General features: G+C 49.1%; 1 protein-coding gene across 4 annotated transcripts in view; it reads right to left on the bottom strand.

Moving 5' to 3' along the window:
• B3GNTL1 (UDP-GlcNAc:betaGal beta-1,3-N-acetylglucosaminyltransferase like 1) overlaps positions 1 to 14,036 on the bottom strand; it is a 91,374-nt gene that overhangs the window by 39,929 nt on the left and 37,409 nt on the right. For 2 of the 4 annotated variants that reach the window (XM_062175523.1, XM_062175525.1), the window contains one exon: positions 12,366 to 12,461. The exons of 1 other annotated variant lie outside the window; for it this stretch is intronic. In XM_062175523.1, coding sequence (XP_062031507.1) covers positions 12,366 to 12,461 — 96 coding nt within the window. Of the gene's footprint in view, positions 1 to 12,365; positions 12,462 to 14,036 lie in introns of those variants that run through there. One more of the 4 variants, XM_062175526.1, reaches the window with a different exon arrangement.

The following is a 14,036-nucleotide window of genomic DNA, read 5'->3' as shown; positions in this document are numbered from 1 at the left end:
TGCTGCGCACAGTGCCAGCTCCTCCTGGTCTGTGTCTCTTCTTTCACTGTCAGGCTGCCACTCCCTTTCTGATCTGTTAGCAACTGAACAATGAGATATGCCGTTTCCTAAAACTCTGTCACTGAGGGAGCTCACAGGCATGGCCAGGCGGCCCTGCTGCTACCAAGGGTCCTGGAAGCTTGCTTCCGCTTTCTTGCAAAAGTGTGCTTTACAAGAATTAATTCTATGGAGCTAATAAAAGTTGAGAATCTATTCAAATGCCTTGGACAGTGTACAAAATAAGACAAACAAGTTTCAAAGCTCAAGGCCAAAAGCATCCTGAATAGTCTAGCCTTAGCTCTCCCAAGGAGCTCAGGGCGCCATCCAAGAGGAACAAATCATGTAATTGCTCTTGGTGCTTAAAAAAAAAAAGCACATAAGGATGACAGACTTGAACTCGGCGTTTCACTGTTTACTTAGAAAAAGTAGGCCTGGAGTTAAAGCAGGGGTGGGGAACCTTTTTCCCTGCCAAGGGTCACTTGAATATTTATAGCATTATTCATGGGCCACACAAAACTGTCAACTTAAAAATTAGCCTGTCACAGATTTACTGAATTTCATGGCTCATCTGAGGTTGCTTTAGCAAGGCCAGACCAAATGATTCTGTGTCCACAGGCTGGACGTCCCCCACCCTCAGTAAGTACTTAATGAAATGCACAGCCCTCATCAGACACTTGTTACCACAAAGTGGTGTGCATGCTTCCTGCACAACTCATGTTCAGATTCCTGTGGCTCATTACCCTCACCCCTAAAGCCCAATTCACTGGATGACTGTCTTACACAGATAACCAACTTCCCGGCATTCTGACATTTTAACACCCACATAGCAACAAGAATAAACTCTGATTTGAAACCCGAAACTTACGGCTCCTGGATTTAGTGAAGACACAGATATCAACAAAATGTTTCCTCTTGTCACAGATGTGCTCTTCTAACACACTGCAAGTTGCAAGTTTACACTGATCCCCTGGAAGCCCTACAGGTTAATTCACTTTGAAATACATTTTAAATTTCCCAAATGCTAATTTGTTAGAATTAGGTTTAAAAAAAAAAAAAGACCATTGAGTTATGAAAGGCAAACTTTTAAGGAAAAGCAATACTGAAATGGCTAAATATGAAACACTTTAATCTTTTTAGATAAACCAGTCCCACTATTTAATAGAACAAAGACTGACAAGCTTTTCAAAGCAGCAAGTTATGCCTAGTAAGACTCCTGCCTGCATTGGCTGGTTCCTGGGAGACAGGGACAGGCATGGGGGCAGGTTCTCCCTGTACACTCAGGGAGATCCACGGTAACCAAGGGCCTACGCCAAGTAAACCACTCTCTGTCTTCTCAACTGGCACAAAAATCATCGTTCTTTAGTTCTGCTAAACCTCCAGTGAACGGGTCACAGAACAGTCACCCTGTAAAGGACTGGGTGTTCTTGTTAAACACTCTCCACTTACAAAGAATAAAACAGCCCCCAAGAGCTAACCAGGGTGGGATGCTGGGAGGCCCTGACTCCTGACCTCACTGTGTGGTGTCCAGGGCTCCTTCTGATGGCCATACCCCTCCCACGTGTTCCTGGCCTTCCTTCTGGTCCTAAATTGGACCCAAGGGGGAACCATGGAAGATACCCTAGTTCACAGCAAGTGTCTGCATGGTGCCTGCTAGAAGTGGACACTGAACCTGGAGGGTGGTACTGCCCCACAACAAGACAGAGTCTGCTTCTACCCTGCCTGGAACCCAGCAGTGCTGGGAAAGGAGCCCGGGTCACAGCGGGCAGGTCAGGAAGTGGGGGAGGTGGGCGGGGGCAGGGGCCAGGCCTGGGCTGACTAAGGGCACTGACTCCCCGGCTGGAACAGCTGCTGAAGTGCAGAGGTGACCACTGCTATGGAAAAACTGAAAGTGAGCCAACATCAACGCTGACTCACTGAAACAAGGGAGGCAAACAAACATTTCGCTACTTATTTTCTGCTAGAACTGACAGTGTGGGACACCTGCCAACAGGAGACTGCAGCACAAGAGAGAAGGAGCTCCCCAGCGGGACAAGGACGAGAGGCCGCCCCTTGATGACCACAGTGTGACATCACAACGTCACACTGAGCATCAGGCCTCCAGGAAGCTGGGTCTCACGCTGACTGCAACACCTAAGGCCTGGGTGCCCCGTGTAGTCAAGGGAAGTGTGGGACCACCCCCATGATTACAGTGTTCTCTTGCACATCTGTGTATTGTTGATGTTTCAATAAAAAGCTTTATTTTCTTAAAGAAATCTTTTGTGTGTGGAGCAAAATCCACAGAGGTGTAGTCAGCCATCTCCTAAGGTTTCCTGAGGGCACCTGGGACCCTCAAAGCTCTGGCTGTGACTGTGTCTAGTCACCGCCCCTCCTAAAACAGGCAGAAAACCAGACAAAGCTCAGCCACCTGCTGTGAAGATCCACCCTCTGGTCAGCAAGGGACTACACCCGACAGGGAGCCCACGAGTTCGGGCTGCCTCACACACACGGCGATGCTCACCAACTGATGCTGTCTAAGCTGCATTTCTCAGGGCACGTTCCTGTCCTAAGCAAGGCAGGGCCATGCACAAGGAGTGTGGACTCCAGGTCAGATCTCGACCCTGAGGGGAAGCCGCCTTGCTCCCTAGGGAGTGTCCAGCCTTGGGGCTGCATCAGCAGGAAGGAGGAAGCCAAGAAGTCTAAATGTGCTGGTTTCCTCTCCTGGGCACCCACTTCCTAGAACTGTACTAACTGAAGCAGAGAATCACTGGTACTTACTGCTGCTTTTGCCTTTCTGTTTTCATCATGAGCTGTTAGGTGCCCCAAATTACCATCCTCCCTACACTGACCGAGTTTCTGCTTTTCTCAGCTCCCTTCCATCAGATGCAGGAGTCACTAGACTTGCACCCACCCTCTTGCTGCAAGGAAAGCTGTCTGTTGTTTTCCCTGCTCACTAATTGTTCCTGTAATTTTTCGGAAGCAAGCATGCACTTTACAGCTCAAGCACTCAGTCCTCCCTCTCCCTGGAGCGCTGCCCACGTCCTGCCTGGGTGGGGGAGGGGCAGAGAGGAGTCCCCTGCCTGTCTCCAGGCTGGGCACCTGCTGGCTTCATCTCGTAGTCTTCCTTAACTTACTTCCTAGTATTTTGCAGATTCCTCCAGAAATTTCTGAGAAAGATTTTATAGGAAACACATGTTTGGATCCTTATATGAACGGGTCCTTGTAATTCCCCATAGGATCAACACTTTGGCTAGAATCTCACACTCACATCCTGAGGTCCTGGAAACAGTGCCCCCAGGTGCCCTGGACTCTGCACTACTGCTGTTGCTGCTGAGAAATCCAGGCCACCAGGTCCTGCTATGTGTGCCTCTCCACAGGGACCTGAGGCTGGCTTCTACCCGGCTTCTGAGACTGCCTTCTCTGGGCTGGGCCCTGGTGGGCTCTGCTCACTCACACCCTTTGGTCTAGGGAACTCCTCTGTACTGTTCTTGGCTAACTCAGTTCTCTTTTTACAAACTCTCACTGTGCTACACTGTGTTGCATCAGACCAGCAAGCGCCCTGTTTTCAGAGTGGACCCACTGAGAGCTGGCAGATGAGGCGGCGCCTGAGGCCCTAGACACCCGGTGATGCAGAAGCGCTCCATGGATGAACAACTCATGCATAAAGGAGGAAGCCTCAACGGGATGTCCAAAATGTACTGCCCTGGATGAGAACGCAGGCACTTGTAAAACCACAACACAGCTAAAGCAGCAGCATCAGGGGCAGTTATAGCACCAAGTGATTAAGTTAGTACAGAGAGATCTCAAGGGAGCCAGCACTCTGGTACAGAGGGTTAATGCCCTGGCCTGAAGCACTGGTATCCCATATGGACGCTGGGTCAAGACCCAGCTGCTCCACTTCCAATCCAGCTCTCTGCTATGGCCTGGGAAAGCAGTAGAAGATGGCCCAAGTCCGTGGGCCCCTGCACCTGTGTGGGAGACCTGGAAGAAGCCCCTGGCTCCTGGCTTTGGATCAGCACAGCTCTGGCTGTTGTGGCCAATTGGGGAGTGAACCATCAGATGGAAGACCTCTCTCTCTCTCTCTCTCTCTCTCTCTCTGCCTCTCCTCTCTCTGTATAACTCTGACTTTCAAATAAGTAAATGAATTAAAAAAAAAAAAAAAAAAGGAAAGAGATCTCAAAACTCTAAGCTCCCACCATAAAAAAGAGAGAGAGCAAAATAAAACCCAGAGCAAGCAGAAGAAAAGAAATAATAAAGGTAAAAGCAAGAATGAGTAAAATTAAAACAGAAAAACAATAGATAAAATTAACCAAAGCTGCTGTTTTTGAAAAGTAAGACGGATAGACTTCTAGTAAGATTTACAAAAAGAAACTAGAGAGGGGCTGGCACTGTGGCGTAGTGGGCTAAGTTTCCACCTGTGGTGCTGGCATCACATATGGGTGCTGGTTCGAGCCCTGGCTGCTCCTCTTCTGATCTAGCACTGATTATGGCCTGGGAAAGCAGTGGAAGATGGCCCTTCCACTGCACCCAGGTGGGAGACAAAGAGGAAGCTCCTGTCTCCTGGATTCAGACTGGCCCAACTCCAGCTGTTGCAGCCACTTTGGGGAGTGAAGTTGCCTTCTGTTTCTTCCTCTAACTCTGACTCTCAAAAAAATTAAAAAAAAAAAAAAAAAAAAAAAGAAAAGAAAGAAATGAGAGGATCCAAATAACTGATATTAGAAATGAAGGAAGACCTATTACTACAGACTCCACAGACATTATAAGGATCAATAAAGAACACTGTCAAACACCTCTGAATTAACACATTTGATAAATTCCTCAAAAATTATAAACTACCAAAACTCTTAAGTTGCATCCAACTAAGATATTCAGATGAAGAATCTGAACAGCCCCAGATCAGACACATCTTTCTATGTGTTTGCAATCAACAATGGGTAGCATTTATACTTGGCCTGAAAGAACAGAAACACTTAGGTATTACTTTAACAAACATATGAGCCTCACACACTGAAAACTACAAAATGCTAATGAAGGAAGTCAAAGAAGACTTCAACAGACAGCATGAAGGGTAAACCACATTCAGAACTGGAAGATCCAACAGAGTGGAGCTATCAACTCCACCCAGGTTGATTTATAGAATTAACACACTTCCTATCAACACCTCAGCTGGACTCTTTGTAGATCCAGACAAGCTAATTCTAAAATATATTTAGAAAAAGTTGGGCCGGCGCTGTGGCACAGTGGGTTAACACCCTGGCCTGAAGCACTGGCATCCCATATGGGCGCCGGTTTGAGACCCGGCTTTTCCACTTCCTGTCCAGCTCTCTGCTATGGCCCAGGAAAGCAGTAGAAGATGGCCCAAGTCCTTGGGCCCCTGCACCCACGTGGGAGACCTGGAAGAAACTCCTGGCTCCTGGCTTCGGATCGGCATAGCTCTGGCCGTTGCGGCTATCTGGGGAGTGAACCATTGGATGGAAGACCTCCCTCTCTCTCTCTTTCTGCCTCTCCTCTCTGTGTAACTCTGACTTCCAAATAAATAAATAAATCTTTTAAAAATATATATATGTATATACTGAATCGATCTTCTGTATATAAAGATAATTGAAAATGAAAAAAAAACTTGGGGTTAAATTGGAAATTACATAGAAAATCAATTTTTAAAAAAAATATCATGTAGGATCTCTGTCATTAATGTGCTGTACACTGTTATTTAATGCTATAACTAGTACTCCAACAGTATTTTTCACTATGTCTTGCTATGTGAGGGCAAACTGTTGAAATCTTTACTTTATATATACTAAACTGATTTTCTGTATATAAAGAGAATTGAAAATGAATCTTGATGTGAATGGAAGGGGAGAGTGAGTGGGAAAGGGGAGGGTTGCGGGTGGGAGGGAAGTTATGGGGGGGGGAAGCCACTGTAATCCATAAGCTGTACTTTGGAAATTTATATTCATTAAATAAAAGATAAAAAAAACCCACATGAAATCAACCTAAAATGAATCACAGCTCAATGTAAAACACAAAACTAAAAAATTTTAGAAGAAAACATAGGAAAAAGATCTTATGACCAAGGATTAACTGAAGTAGTCTTAGATATTGATGCCCAAAGTACAACCTGTTAAAAATTAAATGACTTCCTCAAAAGTTAAAACTTTTGTTGCTGGTATTATGGCATAGCAGGTAAAGCCACCACCTGCAATGCCAGCAGCCCACATGGGTGCTGGTTCAATTCATGTCCCTGCTGCCCCATTTCCGATCCAGCTTCCTGCTAATGGCCTGAGAAAGCAGCAGAAGATAGCCCAAGTATCTGGGCCCCTGACAACCACGTGGGAGACCTAGATGGAGCTCCCAGCTCCTGGCTTTGCCCTGGCTCTCCCCGGCTGTTGCGACCATCTGGAAAGTGAACCAGTGGATGGAAGATCTCTCTGTGTCTCTCCCTCTGTTTCTGTAACTCTTTCAAATAAAGTAAATAAGTATTTTTTTAAAAAGATAAAACTTTTGTACTATGAAAGACTCTGTTAAGTGGATGAAAGGAAAAGGTAGAGAAGAAGAGAAAGCTCTTGCAAATTTCATCCCCAGCTGAAGGACTTGAGTCCCAAGAATTCCCAGACTCAGTGAGAAAACAATCTGATGTGAAGATGGCACAAAGAGAGCACGGGGAAGACCACTCAATATCGACGGGAGGCACAGCCCAGGGAGAGTAAGGTGATGGCACCACCCAGCTGCCAGAACAGCCCTGGGGAAAGACATGGGGGAAGCCAGGTGAGGATGACGAAGACGTGGCACAGTCTAGAGACTCTGGGAAGCTTCTCACAAAGTGGATGTGCACTTACGTATGACTCAGCAGATGCGCCCTGGGCATTCCTGGTCCACACCAAAGTGTACCAACGTACACAGTGGCCCAGTGAGCAATAGCCCCCAGGCAGAGATGAGCCCATTGCCCTCAACAGTGGCTTGTGTGTGAACAGACTTGTCTGTGCAACAGATCGCTGCTCAGCAAAATAGGAGAAACCATGGGACCTGCAAGAGTACGGACGTCTCTGGCACCATGTCACTTCATCGGAAGACAAATCTGTGAGAGCAGATCTGGATGTGCGTGCCCCTTGCAAGTCACATGCTGAATTCTGGTGTCAGAGTTTGACCCCTAAAGGGACAGGATGAGGAGTTGGGACTGCTGGAGGTAATTCAGGAAGGCAGGGCCCTGAGGAATAGAACACTTCCAGGAGCTGCCCGTTAGCTCCCACCTGCAAGACCAAGAAGGAAACTGCCATGTTGGCCAGCAAGCGGCAGGACCTCCGTGGACACCACATCCACCAGTGTTTGATCTCAGAACGCCCTACCGAGAGTGTGAAGACACAAAGCTACCCCTGCTGGCAATTTTGTTATGGCAGCCCCCCAACACCCGAAGACAGGGTGGGAAAGAGCACGAGGGCAGCCCCAGGGGCGCGGGAGTGGCCTGCATTCGCCCCGTGAGTCCAGAGCTGTGGCTCTGGGTTCTAGGACCATCGCAGTTAAACGGGAGCTAGGATAGGGGCAGGCACACAGGAACTCTCTAACTTACATGTGAGCCTAACCTCACTTCAAAGTAGAAAGCTGTTATTGAGCAGACTTTGTAAAAAAAGACGACAACCCTGTGGGAGACAGTTTTCCCGTGTGGGTACCACTGACCCCCATTCAGCTGTGACAAGTGCAGCCTCCAAGAACTCTGTCAAAAAACTTCTCAGGCACACACAGATATACACTCCCAGGTTCATCCATGTAGCATATTTCAGAATTTCATTCACTTTAAGGAAATAATACTGACTGACATTCCACTGTGTTTCCACCACAGCTTGCTCACTCAGACACTGGGCTGTTTCCATCCTGAGGCTCTTGTGCACAAAGCTGCTCAGAGCATGGGTGCACACACATCTTTAACAGCCTGCATCCAATTACCTGGGATACAAGCCCAGAAGTGGAAGTGCTGGGTCATGAGCAGTTCTACTTTTGATATATTGAGGAAGCACCATCCTGTTTCCCACAGCAACTGCACCATTTTACATTCCCACCAACAGTACACAAAGCTTCCAATTTCTCCACATCTTAGCCAATTCCTGTTAGTGACTAGGCAGCTGCTCTTGTGGGTATGAAGGGGTGCCTCATCATGGCCTGTTGTATACTGAGTGATGGAACACTCAGTGAATACGCAGGAACTCTAATGAGCAAACGACATGCAAGACTCTCAACAGGATGACTGTGAAGGAAAGGAGCTAACCGGAAGTATCCACAGCACAAATGGTTCTTTTCCTGGGACACTCATCTGACCAGCTGGCATCACAGAGAGTGTGGAGGCAACACGGAACGGTGGGCACCGAGGCTCAGGGGGACTGTGTATCCCTAGATCTTGACGTGAAGGGCGGTTCCGATGAGGGCCCCTGTCAAAACCCATCAAATGGTACATCTGAAACTGGTGCAGTTTACATCAGTTATATTTAAACAAAGCTGTTTAAAAAGAAACAGAGGACAAACAGACCAACAGCCACAGACCTCAGTACCAGTGCACAAGAAAACCAGGGCTGAGGAGGATGTGAACAAATTTCTCACCTCTGATGGAGCTGATGACCAAATTATCTAACACTTTCAGCAAAGTATTTCACGGAAAAAGAAAAACAATGGAGGCGAAATCTAAAGAGTGAAAGAGATGAACCAACAACGACAAATGTGTGGATCCCAACTCAAACAAGAGACAGACAGAGGATGAGCAGGAAGGGGAGAAGGCAAGCAGGCTCATCGAGGCGACCCAGACACTGCCTGCACACAGAGATATTAAAGGGTCTGCCAGTTTCTTAGATGAGGTAAGGGTCCCGTGCTTGTTGATAGTCCTTTTCTTTTTTATTTTTTTTAAAGATTTATTTATTTATTTGAAAGTCAGAGTTACATAGAGAGAGGAGAGGCAGAGAGAGAGGTCTTCCATCTGCTGGTTCACTCCCCAGTTGGCCTCAATGGCCGGAGCTGCGCTGATCTGAAGCCAGGAGCCAGGAGCTTCTTCCGGGTCTCCCACCTGGGTGCAGGGGTCCAAAGACTTGGGCCATCCTCTACTGCTTTCCCAGACCATAGCAGAGAGCTGGATCGGAAGTGGAGCAGCCTGGACTCAAACCAGCGCCCATATGGGATGCTGACACTGCAGGTGGCGGCTTTACCCGCTACGCCACAGTGCCGGCCCCAAGAGTCCTTTTCTTTTACAGACATGGACAAAATGATCTTGGACAAATGTCAGTCATGCACTGAAGACAGCAGAAACAGAAGGTACATCTTGCTTCCTCAGCTCTCGTTTGTGTAATTTTGCAAATACCCTTTTACAGAAAATGGTAAACCAAACAGAAAGCAAGAGGATGACCTGAAAAAAATAAAGATTTGAGACTCTCACGCAGCCGTCCCTTTTGCTGGACCACAGTTCAAGTGAACAAACGTGTGAACGATCATGAGAAACACACAGCTCCTGACACGGACTTTGGTCACTGGCATTCACCTGTCAGGTGGACAGCAACGCTTTTAAAGCCTTTTGTGGAGCTGCAGATTAGATCCTCACAGGTGAACCATGTGGCTCTAGAATTTGCCCCAAATAACTCTGGGCAGGGAGAGGGATAGGCAAGGTGCAGGTGACCAGAGCAGACGAGGACAGAGTTGAAGGTGGGTGATGAAGTTGCATTACTCTTTTCCTTCCATAATGTCTAAAATTTTCCTAAATACTGAGTTAAAAAAATCTTGATGTGGAGGGCATTTAGTCTGGTGGCTGAGCTGCTAGTTAAGAAACCTGCATCCCACATCAGAGGACGTAGGTTTGAGTCCCAGCTTCAATCCTAGCTCCAGCTTCCTGTTAACGCACACCCTGACAGGGAGGACGGTGACGGCTCAATTGCCTGGGTCCATGCCACCCACACGGAAGAACAGGATTACAGTTCCATGTTCCCAGCTTCAGCTCCCCTGCCCATGCAGCGATACTGTCGGCACTTGGGGAGTCAATCAGTGGGCAGGTGTTTTCTCTTTCTTTTCTCTTCTAATAAACTTAAAAAACAAAACACTTGGCTGGCGCTGTGGCTCACTTGGCTAATCCTCCGCCTGTGGCGCCAGCACCCTGGGTACTAGTCCCAGTTGCTCCCTCTTCCAGTCCGGCTCTCTGTTGTGGCCCGGGAGGGCAGTGGAGGATGGCCCAAGTGCTTGGGTCCCGCATGGGAGACCAGGAGGGAAGTACCCGGCTCCTGGCTTCGGATCAGTGCAGCGCCCGCTGTAGCGGCCCATTAGGGGAGTGAACCAAGGGAAGGAAGACCTCTCTGTCTCTCTCTCTCACTGTCTAACTCTGCCTGGCCCAAAAAAAAAAAACCAAAACACTCTTAAGGACTGGCATCCACAAAAGACGGTGTCAGGTAACAGGGCCTGAGAGCTGGCCCTACCTCTACAACTTGCCAACCAGACAGAGCTGGGTCTGGTGCCCCGGGCCCTCTCCCTTAGGAAGGGCCACATTTCCATGAGAGGGAGAAGTGGAACTGAGCGCCTGCCTTGTCAGGTTTGGGGCTGGGATGATGGGAAGCAAGGGTCCAGGTGAACAAACTGCCAGCTTCTGTACTGCACAAAGTAGCGCCACGTGAAGGCCGGCAGTCAAACTGACGTTCCTACAGAGGGGGTCTCTCCCCACCACACACCATGGAAAGACACTCCTGGGTCATCACCACTGAACTCAGACACAGATGCCCCAAGGACGGCACGTCCAGCAGGAGCTCCACCTGCAGGGGACCTCAGGTTGCCCGACACATGAGCACGCGCTGTGAGAAGACGTTCCCCAGCAGAGCACACTTCAAGTCCTGCAGGGCAGCTGTGTTGGAAAGAATCCTTGAACTCGTGACCCAGCCTGAAGCCCCTCCAGAGGGTGTTGCCACGTGGTCCTCTGAGGATGAACTGACATCACTAAGCCTTCAGGAATGCTTGGGTGGAAGGCTGTTGATGCCACATGGCGGCCAGCTAAGCATCTGGTACGTGTGTGTTGGGGGTGAAACTGCACCAGCCTGCTGCAGCCGCCGGGCCAGCGTGAGGAGGAGTGCCATTTCCCCTGCAGACTGGGCTCCACGGTGGCCTGGACCTGCCTAATAGATCACTCCTAACTGAGCTCTTCAGAGGGAACATGATCCTCACCCAAACTAGCTCACTTCTATGAAACAATGTTTTATTCTGCTGACAGCAGCCTCTGAGAAAGACCCTACGCAGGGAATTTCAGAGACATATTTCAGACAATCACGGCCTGGATGCCTATCACGGCCTCACAGCCGCTGTGACATGAAAACGGCCACCACTCTCCAAGTGGCAGATCGGGGGCTCCAGTGACAGCTGTGTGAGCCCCACCCTGGAAACACCTGGAGGAGGTTTGTCAACATGGCAGCCATGGTTCACATGGACTAGCAAATAGGTTTTGGGCTTGGCAACACTCTTTGTTCTTTGTGGGTTTTTTTTAATATTGTTTTAATTTATTTATAAAAGTGAAGCAGACTTTTTACAAATGTGACAGCTACTTTTAAATTGTTTAAGTAGATACAGCTATATAACTGATAAAGGAACATTAGCTTCTTTTAATTAAGAAATACCAAAATAAAAACAAATGTTTATGAGTACAAAACCTGACCCTCCATGGCAGACCATGAACCCACTCTGCAGTCCACTCCTGAAAGCCCCTGAAAATCACTTGTAGTGAGGTCCGTCTTGAAGCCAAGAGCACCTCCTTCTCCGGTCAGTGCGGCAGCAGCCTGGCCTGCCGGGAGACCACAGCGCCCTGTCTTCCCAGAGGGGCCTGCACTTACACGACAGCAACGTGTCCTGTTCCGAGTACTGCCATGAGTTCACTACGCAACACGTCCTAACACTCCTAGTACACAGCCCACAGCTGAAATACGGGGCTTGGAAGCTGCAGCCCACGCTGGCCCAGGGCGCCAATCTGTGCAGGAAGGGCTGTCCTGACATGGCACAGGACACAGACGCGGATCCGACAATGTCCACACCCTCCTTTCAGACCCCAGGCAGTCCCCACTGCTGACCCCCATCAGCAACTGCGCGACTATGGGCCCCCCGCTGGCCACGGCCATGGCACCACAGCTGATTTTCTGGGTGTAACTTGCATTGGCCTAAAGCATCACTTCACAAAGCAGCTGCCCAGTGTTTCCAACCAGCTGACCCCTTCCTGACACTCTATCAACTGCCATGTGAACAGCAGTGAGCATGCCCAGACCGTGCACTGATGGCTGGCTACAGCCACACACAAGCTCCGCCCGCTGCTCCAGGAGGGAGCAGAGGCACCACAGCAACAACTGCACGCTCAAGGGTACCTGCGTCAGAAGCTGGTCAGGTGCTAGCTGGTTGACCCAACGCGTGTATCGTTCAGTGGAGTTCGGGGGCTCTCTCCTCACTTGGCATCCTATGATCTGGGAAGAATGTAAGAGAAAGGCATAAGTGGGCATGTCACACCCCTGCGTGCACAGACAGAAAAACGGAAACCGTGGAATCCGACAGGTAAGACCTTCTAGATTGGAGGCTAGGGAGGTGGTGACACCTGCTCCAGCTCAGGGTGGGCATGTGCTGAATGACCTGCATGCAAATTTAGTCTTGAACAGTTAAAGCTGCCCTAAGCCAGGTGACGACTGTGTCACAGGAGTGGGCACTGGGTTCCAGTACCTACCCTGCTTTCCAATAGAGCTTCCTGCTAATGTGCACCTTGAGACAGTGGTGACGGCTTCAGTGCTTGGGTTCCTACAACTCCCAAGAAAGACCAAGAGTGAGTTCTCAACTCTCAGCTTGGGCCTGGCCCCAAGGCATCTGGGGCATGAGCCAATGAGTGGAGGATCTCTCTTTCTCTGCCTCTCAAATAAAATAAAATAAAACAGAATTTATCACTGATAATGCTCTCCCTTTAATGTACTCAAGTTAAAATGACACAAATACAAGGTCAAAATAGGGCTATTTCTAGTACTTTCCCTCCTGACCCTAACTCAACATGACAGAGTCACCACCACAGGCTCTGGGCAACAAACCAAGGGTGCCAGATTCTGTGTCAGGAAATCAACTCCCTAAATAAAAGTCACTTCCCCCAGGAAGCCTCCCTCAGTCCTGCCCAGACCCTCCTCCTGTGTGGGCTGCAGGCAGGACCACTGGATGCCCGACATTTCAGGGCCACCAGACACACAAGCTCCATCTCAGGAAATGCCTATTCGTGGCTCTACGCCTCCCCCTTTCCGTTTCTGGCCTGACAACACCTTGGGTGGAATTGCACAGGTCCCATTGCCTCTTACCTCCTACTTTGGTCCCATCCCAGCCTCTGCCTCCTCCCAAACATGGACTCGATTCCCTCTCACCACCAGCGCCCTTCCAGGGCACCCTGCAACCAGACAAACCTCACGTTTCACATCCCTCAGAAGCAGAGACCTGACAAAAACTAGTCCTACTTGGATACCGGCTCCAAAGGCAGAAGCCGGCTGTTAGGAGGCGCACATCTCCCTTTGTGTCTGCAGGCAGCAGCATCCACCCTTCAGTGAGGACCCAGGGCTGTCAGAGGCCCTTGTGAGTAAAGGTTCTCACAGGCACAATCCCCAGGCAAGACAGGAGAGACTGAGCAGGCAGAGACCGAGAGGGCAGGCCCCAACACTGAGCTTGCCCTCCCCGATGACCAATGAAAAAACAACAACAAAAACTTAACAGCAGTAAGAGCAATGTCAGTGAACCAATTTTACTAGGAATTGATCAAAAGGTACACCAAGGTATTTAAGGGCTTTTTGGTTTAGTTTGTTTGCTGGTGTGGAGAAGCAGAGAAAAAGAGAAATAGAGAGATCTTCCATCTGCTGGTTCACTCCCCAAATGCCCACAACAGCAGGGGTAGGCCAGGCTGAAGCCAGGAGCCTGTAATTCGATCCAGGTCTCCCATGTGGGTGGCAAAGACCCAAATACTGGAATCATCCTGCTGCCTCCCACGGTTTGCTAGAGTCAGGAACCAGAGCCAGAAACTC

Source organism: Lepus europaeus, chromosome 18 (genome assembly GCF_033115175.1).
Source record: "Lepus europaeus isolate LE1 chromosome 18, mLepTim1.pri, whole genome shotgun sequence".
Classification (NCBI taxonomy): Eukaryota; Metazoa; Chordata; class Mammalia; order Lagomorpha; family Leporidae; genus Lepus; species Lepus europaeus.
This window is presented reverse-complemented; position numbering and strand designations above follow the sequence as displayed.